Source organism: Sarcophilus harrisii, chromosome 4 (assembly GCF_902635505.1).
Source record: "Sarcophilus harrisii chromosome 4, mSarHar1.11, whole genome shotgun sequence".
Lineage (NCBI taxonomy): Eukaryota > Metazoa > Chordata > Mammalia > Dasyuromorphia > Dasyuridae > Sarcophilus > Sarcophilus harrisii.
In genome coordinates this window covers 371,842,554-371,860,809 of record NC_045429.1, presented here as the reverse complement: position 1 = coordinate 371,860,809, position 18,256 = coordinate 371,842,554, and the positions used below count along the sequence as shown (strand labels likewise).

The 18,256-nt window shown below is 34.1% G+C and overlaps 1 protein-coding gene across 12 annotated transcripts in view; it reads left to right on the top strand.

Moving 5' to 3' along the window:
- ARID4B (AT-rich interaction domain 4B) overlaps positions 1-17,855 on the top strand; it is a 177,875-nt gene extending 160,020 nt beyond the window's left edge. For 4 of the 12 annotated variants that reach the window (XM_031966923.1, XM_031966927.1, XM_031966922.1 and 1 more), the window contains 5 exons: positions 2,382-2,495; positions 5,056-5,274; positions 10,711-10,857; positions 13,378-13,434; positions 16,104-17,855. In XM_031966923.1, coding sequence (XP_031822783.1) covers positions 2,382-2,495; positions 5,056-5,274; positions 10,711-10,857; positions 13,378-13,434; positions 16,104-16,234 — 668 coding nt within the window. In that variant the 3' untranslated portion in view covers positions 16,235-17,855. Of the gene's footprint in view, positions 1-88; positions 203-2,381; positions 2,496-5,055; positions 5,275-10,710; positions 10,858-13,377; positions 13,435-16,103 lie in introns of those variants that run through there. The other 8 variants (XM_031966933.1, XM_031966925.1, XM_031966924.1 and 5 more) reach the window with 6 other exon arrangements.
- The last annotated feature ends 401 nt before the right edge of the window (positions 17,856-18,256 follow it).

The window sequence follows — 18,256 nt, the reverse complement described above, 5'->3', positions numbered from 1 at the left end:
AGCATGAGCTGCTTGAATATATTTTTGTAACATTGTTTTTTGCAGATATGATGTGCAGTTTCTCACAAACATTTTGATTTATTGACAGACCCCTCCACCCTTAACCAAATACTGTATGTAGGGGTTTGGAGCAACCAACTGTCCAGGCACTGCTTTCCTCAGACAACCGTGTCAAACTGATTTTCAAGCCTGGCTAACTTGTGTGAGTTTGTAAAGGAATTTGATGCTTTCTTAGATGCATAGCTCCCAAATTGAAGGACCAATGTGTATGTTAATAATCTACAGTAATCCTTTTTAATTTTTCCTTTCTCAAGTGAAGTTGTCAAAATTGGAAATTCAAATCAGTACTTTCTAAAAGTTTTAGAGTCTTTATATGACACAGTAGCTATACTTCTATCATCCTTTTCCTTATAAACCACTTTGTTCAGGTATCTGTAAATCAGATATGTATTGTGGGCTGAAATTTGGTATAATACAGCTTGGTTTTGAAGAATTTTATGAAAAAGATAACACACTAGCTTCTATATGATATGTGACCCACAAAATTTTAGTTTATCAATTTTATTTTGGCCAAACAAATTCTACCTTAGATCACTTGAAATAAGAAATTTTCTTACTCAAATTATTATTTATACCTTTTTTTTTTTGATAAATGATTTTTTTCTGTTCCCCACATCTATATGTATAGCTACCTTGTTTAATGACATTGGTACATTCATAGTACCTCATAGAATTGAATCATATAGATATGAGCATGACTTATTATAAATAAAACAAAACAATCTTTGACACAAAAGGAAAGATTTTGCTCCAATAACAATGTAATTACATTAGAAGGGTATTTTTTAATTAATTAAATTCCTGAGAGATAGTTTTTTTTTTAAATTTCTGAAAATCATTTAGTTTTGGAAAAAAAAATATATGAACACTTCGTATTTTGTAAATTAGCAACACCCTCTTGGTTTTGTTGTTGAATATATAAAACATATAGAGCATGATAGTATGCTCCTATTTTTATTAAAAAATGTATGTCATTTCTGGCCTTTTTTTTTTTTTAAGAAATTATTTCCCTTTCAAAAATAATGGTCTCCTTTTTATGTAGTTTGTTGACTACTAAATATTGCAGGAGCTATGCTATATACTAAAAATGAAAATGTAAATCTTTAGCTTCTTCATACAGATTTGCTTGCTGTCTTTATAAAGCAGTATTTTCAATCTTAATTTTTAAAAGAAGAAAAGGTTCCAAATGAAAGGAAAAATCTTGGTGAGACATTTACCAGTTGTTTAAATTTTAAGATACTGTGTTTTAGAGTAGTTGATATTAAAATCACCTTTTCTTCTCTTTACATTGTAATATTGTAGCATCAACAAAAAGTTTTGAACAACCTGTGACCCATAAAATACTTTTTGAAAAAGTTGAATTTTGCACAAAGTGCCACTATATAGATTTGCTTTATTTAACCACTGGTGACATGATCTGAGAAGTTGTATTCAGAGTACAGAGTTTCATTTTTTTTTTTTTTAACAAAATGAATTAGTATTATCAACAAACATTTATTGAGTGCCAAGTGTGCATAGGGCACTGTTTTAGATACACGGGATCTAAAGAGATATAATGAGACAATCCCTGTCCTCAAGGAGCTTATTGTCTAGTTATATGATATATACACTAAATATATATGTACACACACAAATACATAGTTGACTACATTAAAAGTTTAATTAGCAGACTAGAAAGTAATTGCTATAATTGAGTGGATAGACTACTCAGTCAGTGAAGAATATGTGTGGCTGAACTTGTAAGGAAAAATAGGTTTTAGATATAGGACTTGAGTAAACTTTTCCATGAAGAAGACAAAACTTTTTTTAAACAGAAAAATTACTATATTGGGTTTGTAAATGATGTGTGTTATCCAATGCCCTGGGATCCACATAATTTGTATTATAAATTCATTGGTTTATTTTTTCCCAAGTGTGAATTGCTTCTAAAGTGTTCCTGTTAATATTATTGAGGGCTAATTAGAATTCAGTTTTTTTTTTAATGAATCTTAACATATTTGTTTTCAGAATGAGTAGCTAATTTTCATTTGAAAATTCGGGTGTTCTAGGTGCTTTTTCAGGAACCATCTTCAGTTTATACCTGGCTTTTCTAGGATGGATATATGTGTTCTTCATTTGATTTTTTTCCTTACTTCAGTTGCTAACATGTGCAAGTAGAAAATTCAGCCCCATTATAGATAGGTTATGAGAAATGTAAGCTATGTTAAAAACCCACTTTTAGTTTTGAGATTAGTAAATATATGTCTCTAAAACTAAAAATTGAGGCATGTTAAGGGCAAGTTTGTTTTTATCTTGTTTTAATGAATTTTTCCCCATTATAGTCTGTACAGGTCAGAAAAGAGTTAAAGATGCTCAGGGGGGAGGAAGTTCATCAAAAAAGCAGAAAAGAAGCCACAAAACATCAGTGGTAAACAACAAAAAGAAAGGCAAAACCAGTAAGTAGATTATCTCAATTAAAAAAAAAATACCAGCTAATAAAATTTCTCTCCAGATGAAAAAGTTCATGCTGAGAATATGGGATAGTTCCATGCCCTTTGATCCATGCCTTAAGAGTCATAGAGAAAATTTATAGGAGGAGTTAGAGATCTATATTAAACTTCATCTTATTCAACTATAAACCCAGATTATAGATTAGGGTAAGCCTTTCTCATTAAATAGTGGATTTATACATACAGGGAAGTATCCAAATAACATTTTTTTTAAATATCAATTTAAATTTCCAGAGGTTTGTAAAGTTACCTGTGTACATGTATATGTTACATGTAAGTCACTACAACTATATTTTATTCGTTCTTCCCAAAAACTTGCCATTGCTGAATTGATTGTTTTGCTCATAATTCTCTTGGACAATCAGTTTAAAAGAGTGCGATCAACTAAGAGGAACCTATATGTTAACCTACAATTCTACAAACTCTGTTCCTTATATTCTTGACTTCCTAAGCTATGTGACCTACAGGTTGTAGCTTTCATCTTTCCTAAGTTTGCCTTATTTGGTCCTTTTTATTATGTCTTTTTCTTCTCCTTTTTAAACTTTTTTTTTTTTTTACTGTTTGCCAAACCAGTATTTCTACTATATAACATTAACTCTGTAAAATATCTCCACAGTCATACAGAGTATACAGATAACTGTATTTATTCTCATAAGAGCTGCACATTTTATCTCTCTTTTTTAGGCTCAAAATGGGAAACAGAAAATATGTAAAGAATTTTTTTTCAGGTGCCCCACATTGACCTCCTGCTGCTTTTCCAGGATACTCCTGCCACCTCCACTGCTTGACCTTTGCTATCAGCCGGCTTGGCTGCACTTCAGTGCAGAAAGGGTTAATCGGCCAGCTCCCCGAGGTTCTGCTGAGCCCACATGACTTCCATGCGGTGAATATGGCATCCCTCAGGACCCAGGTGGCAATGCTCAGCAGGGCCATGTGAAGCCAGGCTGAGTCAGTCCACTGTATCGGAGTGGGGCCAAGCCATGGGTGGCAGCAGTGGTGAGCCATAGGCAGGAGTTGCAGGGATTCAGGAGCAGCACTGGGGGGAAGGGTGGGGACTAGATGTGGCAAGGGTATGTATTAAGTAACGGTGGGGCCAAAGGAATTCCTGTTTTTTTCAAAACATAATGGGGGAGGAGTTGGTATGTGCCTTTGCTAATCAAAAAATATCCAGGCTTTTGGATCTCAAACTTAGATTTGGCTTTTATACTGTGGTGGCTGTTATGTGAGTAAATATAGTCAATACATATATACCAAATAGATCATAATCTATTTGGTATATTTAACAGGATATTTGAAACTTTTTTCTACACTGTGATTTTTTGTCTTTAAGGCTTTACCATCTAAGTAGCCTTTCCTGAGAGGACTCGCATCTTCAGCAAGTCAATTTTCATATAATTTGGAGATACAGCAGTTGAATGCACTCTCCTATCCGAATTATACACAGTGGGCTTAAGCTATGGTAAATCAGAACGAGTAAACTATTCTCTGAGAATAAATTAATAGTGTAAATTACCTCTTTCAGGATTCTAATGTTAACACTTTATATCCTGGTAAAGGTAATTTGACAATAAAGTGATTTTGATCCCATTATCTGTTCCTTTATAGAGCACACTGCCTGTTAAAATTTTTCCATTGATTTTTATAATGTAACTGTGTGCAGGTTCCCTGTAAGGAAACAAACAGGTGGTGATATAATGCATTTCCCACACAGATTTCTAATTTCTTTACAACGTGCTAACATGGTCTTTTCTTGAGAAATCTGAGCAAGATTAGGTCTAAGAATGACACAAAAAAAATTACTTCTTATATTCATCAAGATTTTGAGTTTTTAAAGTTATGTGGAATATTTTATAAATAGTCTATAATAAATGTATTCAATTCAAATCTCAGCTATGCCATAAGTTGTCTGATTTTGGGCAAGTCACTTAACCTTTATGTGCCTCAGTTTGCTCATCTGCAAATTAGGTGACCTCCAAGGTCTGTTTCAAATGGATAATTCTATGATCCTTAGTTGAACATTCTTTGTGACCTGCAGTGTATAGCAATGATCTCTATCTATATCATGTATATAGTAGGGAAATCAGGGGTAAGAGGAATAGGGAAATCAGGGGTAAGAGGAATAACGCTAGAATGATAAGACAATTTTAAAAGCTCATGTAATCTATCCTATAATGTGATCCTAATTTAAAGTATCATTTAATATAATTGTGAATTTTGAGTATGGAAGGCATGGTAGAAGAATGTTTAAAAATTTTTCTTAATTATCAAGCATTTCAGGTAAGAAGTTTTCTTTAAGGTGATGGGTTTGGATGAACGATTTAACTGTGATGATTTGAACATGCATGTGCTGTTTTTAGTCACTAGATTACTAGTGTCAACAAATTACTAAGTATTAGCATTTATAAATTAAAACAGCTATTTTTTTTTTTAGTCATCTAAAATCACTGGCAGAATTTGTTAGTTTTCTATCTTTAATACTTTTCTGTCCTTTTTTTTTGTATATCAGCAAACAGTAGTGATAGTGAAGAACTTTCTGCTGGTGAAAGTGTGACTAAGAGTCAGCCAGCTAAATCTGTTACCACTGGGGTGAAGTCTCATAATACCAAATCTCCAGCAAGGACACAATCTCCAGGAAAGTGTAATGGAAAGAATGGAGATAAGGATTCTGAGCTCAAGGAACATAGTAATCGATTACCCAAAGTTTACAAATGGAGTTTTCAAATGTGTAAGTACTTGTGAAGACCATGTATTTTTAAAATCAGCAGGAGTCCGGAGTTCAGGTTAGGGGAAAATCGTCAGTCTTTATTCTCAGTGAAGAAGGATCGGAGGTGGAAGAGAATCGGCGATAGCAATGTGTGCAGCTGAGTCAAGAAGCTGCTAGATCACCAGCCACAGGACCAGCAGCCAGGAGAATGGACCCAGGCCCAATCTCTCCCAGCTTCTCTTCCTGTTCCTGTCTCTGCCTCCACCCACTAAAATCGTCATTTCCTGTACAACAAACACATCAGGACTTGCACAGAGAGTGGACAGGGACCATTCTTTATCCAATCATGTAAATTAATAGAGTATAGTCCAATTACTATTTAGCCTCACGTACTTGGGACCTCAGTGCATCAATTCAAGCCTCAGCCCATTACAAGTACTAATGCATTTTCAAACTATATATAAACAATAAGATAATTAGTTCTTTAGTGCTTACTAAAATCATGTGCCTAGGTAGCCTTAGAATTTTTAGGTCTTCTATTTCTGGGATAACTTTCACTAAAATTCTACAGTGATATCTCCTATGGAATGGAGTTGACAAGAACTTATTCTCAAAGTATAACTATTGATTGGTTTTAACACATTGAAAAAGCTTTGAATATAGGCATAATAATGGACTCTGTCATCTGTGAGCTGGCTAGTTAAATTTAGTTAGATTTTTCAGTAGAGTTTTTACTTCTAGGTTATGAAAGACAAGTAAAGCACTTTGCAAATCTTAAAGCATTGTATAAAATGCATGTGTCACTTTAATATGTGTATATATCTATCTATATATGCATTTTATATATTATTATACACATATACACGTGTGTGAATGTTCATGTATATAAAAATATCTTTCCTCAGTAGAATGTAAGTTCCTTGATAGAAGTGACTTTCATTTTTTATTGTGTCCCCAGTATCTAATATCTGTTATATAGAAGTACTTAATAAAACCTTGTTAATTGATACATATTCAATCAGTGGAAGAAATACACTTAAAAAACAAATCTCACTTTCAGTTCAACAGAACATCCATCTTAGGCGATGTGCTGTATAAGACACTGAGGGTGCCGGTATAGAATACACATTATTTTTTCATACATACTTATACACATACATATATACACGTGTGTGTGTGTGTATGTTTGTGTAGGGAAGCTTGTATAATGCTGGAGATAGGATACATCATTTGCAAAGAGAAATGCAGTTTGAGGAGAAAGACAGTTAACAACTAGGGACAATCTGGAAAGGCTTCCTTTACTGAATAACACACAATCTCTGTTCTTTCAACAAGCATTTATTAACTATTTATTGTATCCTAGAAAAAGGAAGACAAATATAAAAATCTCTGGTTATAAGGGAATCTAAATTATATAAATAATTCAGCATGTCTCCATTTATTGAGGGCCTCCAATAGGGACAAGAAGAGACTTAAGGAGAGAAGTACATTCTCGCCGTTGGGAGACATCATTTACAGAAGCATAAGATCAGGATATGGAATGATTTGTGGGCCTGTTTGGTTTGAACATGGAGTAGATAAAAGGAAATAAGATGAAATTACTTCAGAAGGTAGACTGGAGCTAGACTAAAGGATTTTAACTGCCAAGTTGAGTTTCTGGGGCTGTCATTTAGAAGGATTATTTTGGCAGCTGAATGGTAAATGGATTGTAAAGGAATAAACCAGAAGCCAGTCGACCAATTTATAGGTTAATGGAATAGTCCAAAGGAAGGCTGAATACAAGAGATGTTTTGAAGGAAGAACTGACAAGATTTGGCAAATTATTGGATATGATGGATGAGGAAGAAAGAAAGGTTAAGGCTTTCAAGTTGTGAATCTGGGTAACTGGAAGGATTATGTTTCCTTCAATAGCAATAAGGACATTTAGAGGAGAGGCAAATTTAAGGGAGAAGATAATGAGTTTTTTTTTGGACACACTGAATTTAAGATAACTTTATAGGACATCCATGTGGAGATATCCAACAGACAGTTGATGATATAGACCTGTAGCTCAAGACATAGATGAGAATTGAATATATAGATTTGGATGTGAATATTGGATATATAGATGTGGATATACAGTCATCTTCACAAAGATGTTAACTGAATCCTCCAAAGATGATGAAATCCCAAAGAAGAAGTGAATATAGAGACCTTGAACAAAGTCTTGAGAGAATTATCTTCAGTTAGAGGTGGGACATAAGTGAAAACCCAACAAAAAGCCTGAAAAGGGGAGGTCACATAGATAGGAGGAAAATGTGGAGAGAATATAATAATGAAAGCCATGGTCAGATATAAGGTGGAAAGGAGGCTCAATAGGATGAAAAATCTACAAAGAGGTCAAGAAGTCTTGAGTTTTGGAGAAACTCAATTGGAGAAATTAATTTAAATTTGAGTAATGGTGGGAGCCAGATTATAAAGAGTTAAAAAGTGAATGTAAAGTAAGGTAGAAGCAATTAATATATAGGAAGCTTCTGAGAGTTTGTGGAACAGACAATGGAGAAAGAACAGTAACTTGACAGGCATGAGACAAGTGAACTATTTTTCAAGGCTATAGAAAGCCTTGGTGTATTTTTAAGTGGCAGGAAAAGTCCATAGAGGAAGAGAATTTGCATATGAGACTGTTGGAAGAGTGCAGTCTTGGAGGAGCATTCAAGGTGATAAGTAGATGGGAAGATCTGACTCTAAATGTGAGAACAGAGCAAAGAAGAAAAAAAGCAAAGAAAAAAAGAAAATGTATATACAGGGTATTTTGAAGGTATAAAATAGAGAGGTTGAATTTCATGACAAATAGCCTCTTTTCGTAACAGAGTAATATGAGTTCCTTTGCCCCCTGTGGGGAGTATAAGAAAGAGTCAATCAAGGAAGAACAGAGAGGTTTGCTGTGTAGCGATGAGGACCCAGATTAGATGATGTAAATTTATAGTAACTGTGACTTCCTTCTCATTATATTTTCCCCTGTGCTATGCTTCTCCTAAATCTATTCTTAAATGTCACAGAGACTTCTAATTTTTTCTACTCCTTTTTACTTTCTTATCCCTGCTCTAACTTCACTTTATTATCTCTCACTAATGTCAACCTAATAGCTGTTTTAACTTAATACTGTCTTCTATCTTCTGCTCTCAATTCTCTTGCCCCGCCTTTGTCCTCTTGACACTCATCTTTTGTCCTGGATTTCAGCCCTGGATTTCTCTAAATATTTGCATTCTTTCACTCACAAGCTACTGAATTCATCTGAAGTCTCATAACCTTGCTTATTGTGTACATTACAAATTCATATTATCTAATCTTACTAGAATCTTTACTGAGAGAAAGCAGTCCTTTTATTCATCCTTAATTGAGTCTCTTATCTTCTGTCCCAAAGAAACTTATTGCAAATCTTCTCTTCCTTCCTCAGTCCTCCTACACCTTCATCACTCCTTTTTCTTAAGAGGAAAATCTTGCCTTTTGCTTTAATGAGAAAATTGAGATTATTTTATAGAAACTTCCTTGCCTCCCATTCTCATCATTTCAAAATGTTTTTATACTTCCCAGTTATTTTTTCCTTTCTCTCAAATTTTGAAAAAGAACTGATCCTTTTTACCAAGGCCAGCTCTTTACATGTTGCCTATTAGATACTTTGTATGGCCCAGAGACAGCTCATATTCAATAGGTTCCCTATTTCTGTTGAAGGCACCATCATCCTTTTAATCTTTCATGTTTGTAAATTTTGTATAGTCTCCAGCTCCTTACTCTGTTATAATGAGTACATCCATTCAAATATCATAGCTTCCATCTCTACGTTCAAAACATCTCTCACCTCTAGTATCTTCTTGCTCACATGGAACTACCAACTTAGTTCAAGACTTTGTCATCTCTCATCTAGAGTGTTGCAGTAGCCTTCTAATTGGTCTTGCTTAAATCCTTCCTCCATGTTCCTGCCAAAGTTCTTTTCTTTAAGTGTAGATCTGACTATGTAACTCCTCTACTTTATCAATTGCAGTGACTTTCTAATGCCTCTAGATAAAATGTACTCTGCTGTTTTGTTTTTTAATCCTTACACAATCAATTTTCACTTTCTGTGTCCAGACTCGTTGGATGTTACTCCTCTTGCTCCACAGTCCATCCAAATGGTATGTTCTCTGTTCCTCACCCATGACAATCCATCTTTCAACTCCATGCCTCTTTCCTAACTGTTCCACATTCCTACAATAACTTCATAGAGTCCTCTTCTTTTATAACCCAACTTAAAAACTCTTTTGCAAGAAGCCTGTCTGCATCCTTCCAACCCTTACTATTTTTCTTCCAAAACTATTTTACTTATTTATTTATTTATCTAGAGTCAGATAAGTGACATGGTGAAACAGATTCTTGGAGCTGGAGTTGGAAATGCCACCTCAGACATTTATTGGCAGTGTGACCTTGGACAAATCCTTTAACCTCTGTGTAGCTCAGTTTCCTTATCTATAGAAATGGGGATGATAATATACATATAATTATAAATGTACTTGTCTTTCCATTAAAATGCAGGTATTCTTTTATGTTTTGTGTTCTGCACTCTCCTTCCCTCTGTTGTTGCTCAGCATAGTGCCTGGAACCTAATAAGATGCTTAAGAAATACTTGGTGGTTTGTTTATTGGTTGTTTCCCAAAGCTCTACAAGAATAGATATAGAGAAGATAGCTGATAAGAGTGACCCAGGGCTGGAATGAAGTGATGATATGACAACAGGGCAAGGAATTTAAGAATGGGGATATATAAGAATGTATATAGTTGAACTGGTTAAATATAAGATTCAAGTTGTGAAGGAAGGACAAGGGGGAGGCTTAAAACCAGGGTAGGAAAGCAGAGAGGGAAAGGAGTAGTTGACCCTTTTAATGAAGACATAAAATAGATTTAGGAGTAGTTAGACAGTAAGAGAGTGAGTAGGTTAAAGATGTAGAATATGAGAAGAATTCCATTATTCTGAATCAGTGATGTCACATTCAAATACCAGGTCCTTTGAATCATACAAAATTTATGGGGAATGAGGCACAACCATAAGATTCTGGGCACATTGAGACAAAAATGGGGCCTGGTGTTTGAGGTCCTACTCATGGATAGAGTCCTAAAATCCAAACATTGGTTACCCAGAGATGTAGAAAAAAGGAGTAGTTGAAATATCTAGCATGTGAGACTTAAAATTGTGAACTAATTATTTACAGATGTTCACTAGGCAGAAAAAAATAAGAATAGCTTGAAAATTTCATTGTTAATATCTTGTTTATTTTCTAATTATGTTTTTCTCTAACCAAAATGATATTTGTATTATTTTTATATATTATTGAATATGTTTATATTATAAAGAACAGATTATATAGTTTTCTATTTTAGATCCTTCATATGTAGAATTTTTTTTCCCAAAAGTACATATATTCATTAGAGTCTTTTAAACCAATAGCTGACCTGGAAAATATGACAAGTGCAGAGCGCATTGCCATCCTTCAAGAAAAACTACAAGAAATCAGGAAACATTACCTATCATTGAAATCTGAAGTGGCTTCCATTGATCGAAGAAGAAAACGTTTAAAGAAGAAGGAAAGAGAAAGTGAGTTTTTTCACCTGTTTAATAAAATGTTGTCTTATTATGTTGTATAATTATAATTAACAAAGTTTGATCCTAAACAAGTAAAAGACAAAAATGTCTTTTGCCTTCTGTCTTTATTGAGTTGGAAAACTTTCACTTTTAGACTTTGTTGATATGTTGATTAATTTTGCTGAACTCCCAATTTTCTCCCTGTCTTTTTTGTTTATTGTAAAGTATAGGAAATGTCCCAGAGAGGGGGTGATTTGAAAATAAAGGTAATGTTAAGAACAAAAAGAGTCTATCAATTTTCTAAAATATATTTTTGTTATTCCAGAAAAACATAGTGCTTTAATTTAAATTTTTTGGTTGTTCCTGCCAGTGTTTTCCCTGTAATTATGTAAATTGACTCTTGCTCTGTATTTTATAGTCTTAAGAAGTAACCTGAGATATTGAGAGTAATAAGTAATTTTCCTCAGGGCTCCATAGCTAGTATATGCTAGTAGGAGAATTTTGAACTAAGTCTTCTTTACTGAAAGGGTAGTTCCATAGCCATTGTACCTCTGTGCTTTGTCTTTGAAATTGAGGTGTAACTACTAAAGTTATTGAATTTTATTACTTCCTAGACTTTTTAATTTAATGTATTTTTAATTTTAATGTATTTTGTGTATTATGTAGGTATTGACAAAATTGTATATGATCATGTCATACAGTTCAAGAAATGAGCTTTCTACAAATCTTGCAGGATTCCCATTTATTTTATGCGGATGTCCAAAGAATCTTCTTTTTGAAAATAAGGACAATATTTGTCTTTTTTTACATGGCACTTCTCATTATTTCCAGTGTCTATTAAAGAGGTCCGCAACAGCAATGTGCCAGTCTTTTATATACCTTAGAAATAGAGTATGTTGACAATTGGAGTGGGTATGGTGAGTTGAACTCATTAACTGTACTTGGGGGTTTTCATTAACATCTTCTTAATTAGTTTCAGCACTCTTTTAGCCATTTCTGTTCTATCCTTTTAGGTCCAAAGTTAGTTATTTTTATCAGAGAAAACAGGAGCATGGTTAAGGATGAGTAGAGTTCAACCTTCTCACTGTTTCCATTATCAGCAACACTTCCACCTCAGCTAAGCAGCATTACTATCCTTTTTTCTTTTCTTTTCTTTTTTTTTTTTTGATTATTCACATCATTCTTATCTCATTTGGGTCTTTAGTGCTTCTGACATTCTTAGAGGACCATCCATCTCTCTTGCATTTATCCTAGTTCTTGCTTCCATTCATGTCTTTTTTATTGTGCAGAACTGGATGGCACAGTGGATAAACCATTTATCCTGGAACTAGGAAGATCTACATTCAGATCCAACCCTACCCACGTACTAATAACTGTGTGACCCTGAGGAAGTCATTTGCTCTCACTTTGCCTCAGTTTCCTCATCTCTAAAGTGGGGATAATAATAACTGCTTCCCAGAATTGTTAGAAAGATCAAATGAGATAATATATCTTTCAAATTTTTAAATTATATTTTTATTTGATTCAACATTTCTCAATTACATGTAAAAGAATTTTAACAATCATTTTAAAAAAATTAAATTCTCTCTTCTGCCTTCTAATATCCTTTCCTTGAGAAGATAAATAATTGTACATGAATAATATTTGAAAAGGGCTTACTCTGGGCACAGTGCTGGAACATAGTAGGCACTCCATAAATACTAGCTATTTAAAATCTTAAATTGGTCCATGCACTCCCTGTGTAATTACTTTAACAGCTCTCCTTTTTCTTCTTAATTGAAGTCATTTCTACTTGTGTCTTCAAAATTTTCTCAGAAGTTAGTCCTGGGAGTCACTAGATGGCACAGTGCATGCTGGCTGTGGAGTCAGGAGGAACTGAATTTATGTTTGGCTTCAGACACTTAATACTTACTAGCTGTCTGAGTAACTAGCAATTTACCCAATTGCCTTGCAAAAAGAAGAAAAAGACATTTTCAGTTCCTCCTAATGATACTTGTTCAGTAAATTATTAGGTCATTGGATTTCACTTTTCTTCGATCTAAACCCTTTGAAATCTGCCCTCCCCAAAATCTAGGATTCCTATCAAATTATTTCTAGTTTTCTTCTTCCTCGTAAATTCCATGATGGACTTCTCTCCAATGTTTTTATCATTTCTTCTTCACAGCTAGTTCTTCCTTGTTAATCCAGATCATGTCTCTACCGTTTGCTTTATTGTTTCCTTCACCTTTTGAAGGATGAAAGTAAGTTAGATTACAAATTTGGCTGCAGAGAATGCAGCAATTGAAAGTGGATAGTCCTTTTCCCTCATCATCATTACAATATTATGCCCTCTTACCAGATTTGTGATTTCTTTAACTCTTTTGTCTCATTCTTTTTGTATAGTTGGTTATTGTATACTTTGACAACAGTTTCACTTCTATTTCTCAAATTTGACTCAACTACTCTCCAGACTTCATTTTATGGTTCCTGAGTTCCTTATATGAGTAATCTTCTAACAATATAATGCACTTCTTTCTGTTCCTTTTTCATAAGGTATACACATCCAGAGCTGTATTCCAGTAATGAATCCCAAGGCATCAAGTCTCAGTGGTAATTATTGTGCCAGATTTGCCATTTTATATTAGGGTTTCTAGTTGACACCATTTATTGACCCATACTTTGTGCTTTTTTTTTTTTTTTTTTTTTTAATATTGTTGACATCTAAGGCCATGGACTTTATCTCTGGCTTTTCTTCTTGGATGTTGTCTTCCATGAATACCAGCTCTTCTAGTACTGTATCTGCAATTTCCCTGTAATGAGTTTATTTATGAGGGTAGTTTCTCTCTTTTCCTTTTTCTCTCAGTTAAATTCCTAAAATTTTAGGTAAATGTTTTTTTAAAAGACCAGTGATAGATTCCATTCCTTGTCAAAAGTCTGTAACTCTTCTGTGCCAAGCTGTGGCTTAAAAATCTCATTTTCTGATGCTACCTTCTTAGACAGCTATTCAATTCCCAAAATATTTCTGACTCTTTTGGCTAGTGTATATTTGCAGCTAAGTAGTAGATTTGAGGTTCTTCATGAAAGGGGAAAATAATAGTTTCTGCAGAAAGCATTTGTATTGTAATGAGGAGTATCTATAGATGTCAGTAAATGGGAGTTCACCTAGCAATGGGCCAGAAAAGGAATATACAAGTTGAAGCTGCTAATTGAGCTCTTTTGTATCTTTATTGGTCCTTCTTCTTCCCTCCCTTCATTCTATAAAATTATTCCAGCCTCTTGAAATAAATTAGGATTTCCCCTCTGTCTCTTTGCGTAATTTCTCTTCTTCGTTTCTTCCTCTTCCTTTGTTTCCTCTTCTTCCATTTCAAGGAATATTTCAAAATTCAAAGAGAATCTTGATTACCTGAAAAGTGCCTGCATATATATATATATATTTCCTACCTTTTCATTTGTTGGGAAAATGCACTCTCTACTTAACTGCCTTTAATTTGCAATCAGAAAATTTCTGCCCTACCAAAGGCAAGTAGAAGGTAATGGAAGCCAATTTTAAAGTGAAATCCAGTTATCTCATTAGTTCCCATACCTTGCATATCCTTGCCATACTTGAATAGGCATCTTTCTATACTCCTAATCCCTAGTTGCTTGTTTTTCTCATCTTTTTCCCATTACTAAGACATAACTTGTTGTTTAGTTATTGGAGTGAGAATCATGAAACACACCTTTTATAGGTTTAAAAAATGTTTTAAAAAATCTGCTAGCTAGATGTTGTCCTTATAGTTCTTTCTGCTAGGGAGGCTAAGATTGATTGATTGATTGAGCTTGAGAGTTCTGAGATTCAGGAGGTAACAGTGTGGTAACTCCACTCAATTTGGTACCAAATTATGAGCTCCCAAGAGTTAAAACCACCAAACTGCATAAAAAGGGATAAATCAGCCTAGGTGGAAAATGAAGCAAGTCAAAACTTCCATACAGATCAGCTTTGGAGGTTAATGTGTGAGTGACCATCCCCCTTCCAATGTGGTTGAGATAGGTCACCCAATTACAACAAAAAGGAAGAATATACACAAAGCCTTCCAAGGTGATAAAGGAACAGTGTTTCTTTTTGGCATTTCCTTGTTTACTAACTACTATTTACACTTATTATCAGGTAATATTCTTACTTAAAAGAAAAAAATCATCCACATTTTTCATCCACAAAGATATATTAGGTGTACCTACCCTGTGAATGGTTTTGTGGGAATAAAATAAATAGAATAATCTGATCATATTATCAGCAATTTTCCACAAAATGTGGCTTATATAAATTTGCAAATGCTTTTCAGTAGGTCAAAGTTGACCAGATATGTTTGGTAGTTTAAATTTGAGATTAGAATTAAATGATGCTCAGTAGTCTAACAGTGAGTAAAAACTGGTTTACTTAGCCATATTAGGAGGATGTTCAAAGCCAGTAAAATATATAACTGAAGTATACAATTGATGCAGTTGAGCTGAATTAATGTTGATCATTCTGCTACTGATCTAAAGTCTAAGGGCCCCACAGGAACTTATGGGGTTTTTTTGGTTTGTTTTTTTTTTTTGGGGGGGGGGGGGCGGCTTTTTTTGTATTTGGCCAACCAGTAAGCTTCATCAAACCCAATCCTTAGTCCTCTGAGTCAATCAAATCCCAAGGATAGTTTGTGCATACATGATATAATGCAATATAAAAGGAAGGCAGTCTTAAAGAAAAGACATTAAGCAGTGGGAAGGAACTCTTGAAAAAAAGGTAGGATTTAAGATCAATCTTGAAAGAAGTCAGGAGGTAGAAGTGAGAAGAAAGAACATTCCACATATGGGGGACAGCCACTAATTTCATTCATTGGAGACTCATAGTATTGGGAGATAGAATGTCTAATGAGGAACAAATAAATAGGCCACTGTTATTAAAGCACTGAATAGAAGGAAAGGAAATAAAGTATAAGAACACTATAAAAGGAAGATAGCACCAAGTTGGGAAAAGCTTTAATTGCCAAACTGAGGGCTTTAGATTTGATCCTGAAGGTAAGAAGGAGCCACTGGACTCTGAATGATTGGGGTGGTGGTGATATGGTCACACCTGCACATTTCCTCATCTGTAAGATGCTAAGAGCTGTAGTCCCTACAAAGCTGTCATGATGATCAAATAAAATAATGCATATGAAGTGCTTTGAAAAAACCCTAAAGTGCTGTGTAAATGTCAGCCACTAGCATTGTTTGCATCCTGTTTTTGTTAACCTGTTTTGTTTTCCCTCTACTCTCCTTAGGTGCTGCTACATCCTCATCATCTTCTTCCTCCCCTTCATCCAGTTCTATCACAGCTGCTGTCATGTTAACTTTAGCAGAACCCTCCATGTCCAGTGCATCACAGCCCGGAATGTCGGTGGAGTGCAGGTGACAGCAGGACTTCCCAAAGCACTTTGCACTTAATGGCTGTTGAGGGCCCCTTTTTTATATATACTGCACAGTGGCACACAAAATCAGACAAGCACTATTTTATATTTAAAAATTGTTTCTTGACAAGCTGACTTGGCACTTAAGTGCACTTTTTATGAAGAAAAAGTACAATGAACTGCTTTTCCTCAAGCAATAATTGTTTCCAACTTGTCTGGGAATTGTATGTCTGGTAACTTGAAGGCCTTCCACTGTGGCAAATGGAGGCTTTTCACTGCCTGCTGAGACAATACAGAAAGCATAGTTATTGGGTGGGCGAGAACATGTCTAAACAACTTACTGTACATGTATTCCCTGGTATTTTGTTAAAGCTGGAACATTTGATATTTTTCCATTTATTTATGAAAAATATGAACCTATTTTCATTTGTACAAGCTAATTGTTTTTTAAATGCAAGTCACCTTAAAGTGGCTTTAAATTGTATAAGTCAAGCACATGTAATAAATTCAAAACCTGCAGGTCACAGGATATTAGACATCAGTCCTGGTAACCAAATAAGTTTCTCTTTTAAAAAAAGACTGACAATGTTTACAGGTTTGAATTAGGTTAAATGGTTTTGCAATGGGTTTTCAATGACCCATCAATTGGAATGGAACTACTGTACTTTGCCATTTTTCTACGAATCAGTATTTTTTTTTAATTTTGATATAATACATTGTGTGAAAATGGAAGAAAATGGCTAACAAACTATATTAAATCTTAAACAATGTATAAAATTGTACTTAGCCAGTTTAAAGTGTATATTTATTCATAATGGATTATAACAGTTATATTTTTGTGTTTTATTGTAAATGTTTCTTTTCTCTTTAAAACAGATATTTCATTTGTAATGCTTATTTTATTATGAGCTACAACAGGATTTCAGAAACAAGTAAGCTGTGTTCATGTGTAATTCATGATTGATTATATGAACACTACCACAAAATGATAGTTTTAATTATAGCTTCTCTGAGTGGTAGGTCTACTAAGATAAAGATGCCTTGTACAAAATCAAAAATGAACGCAAACTGTTTTCACTTGTATTGACTTTTATGTTGTATGATCCCAAGATCTGTTCTGTTTGGCACTTGTATATTTAATTATACACCTTTGTAAGACATTTGTATATTGCGGAAGTGTTCATTCAAGCTATTTAATACCTAGCACTGTTAATACACAGTACTTTATTGTACAGACTGTTTTACTGTTTTAATTGTAGTTCTGTGTACTTTTTTTGGATGGGGGCTGGCATGTTTTTTTTTTTTTTCTGGCAATACAACATGTGGGAATTTTGAAATGTTTTGTTTGTAGATGCTAACGTGTCAGAATCCTTTACATTCAACTTTTCTAAGAAAAGCATTTTCAGTCTTTGTAGTGTGTGCTCACAGTAACTGATTTTGTTGAAAATGGTTTCAAAATACTCAGATTTGTACAGGACTGTAAAAATTTGTTGACAAACATTGAAGGAAAAGCTTATAGAAAAAAGCTATAGAGCATATATTAGGTTATTCAGACAATGAAGAATTATGTAATATATTGTACAAATGTAAGCAAAGGCTCTGAAATAAAATGCCATAGTTTGTGAATCCCTGATTATGTTTCTAAAAGTTTAATTAAATAATTTTAGTGCATTTCTATAAGTGATGACAAACTATAGAATATACCTAACTAAAATTGATTTGGTTTTTCAAAATCAGAAAATATTGCCAGGGAAAAACCTACCTCCAGAAAGTTTTTGTGTATCCCCAGAGTTATTTTGACAGTGTAGGGAACTCCTAATGTGTGTGGAAGCTTCCTACATGGATGTAAAACAGCAGTTTCCTGTATTTTTAATCCTAGAGAGCTTTGCATGGGGTACTGGGAAGTTATGTGATTTGCCTAGAATCACACAATTAGTATGTTTCAGAGGCAAGATATCAATCAAAGACTTCCTAGGTCTAAAGCTGGCCCCTCTGTGCATTACACCATGCTGCCTTTGTAAAAAATT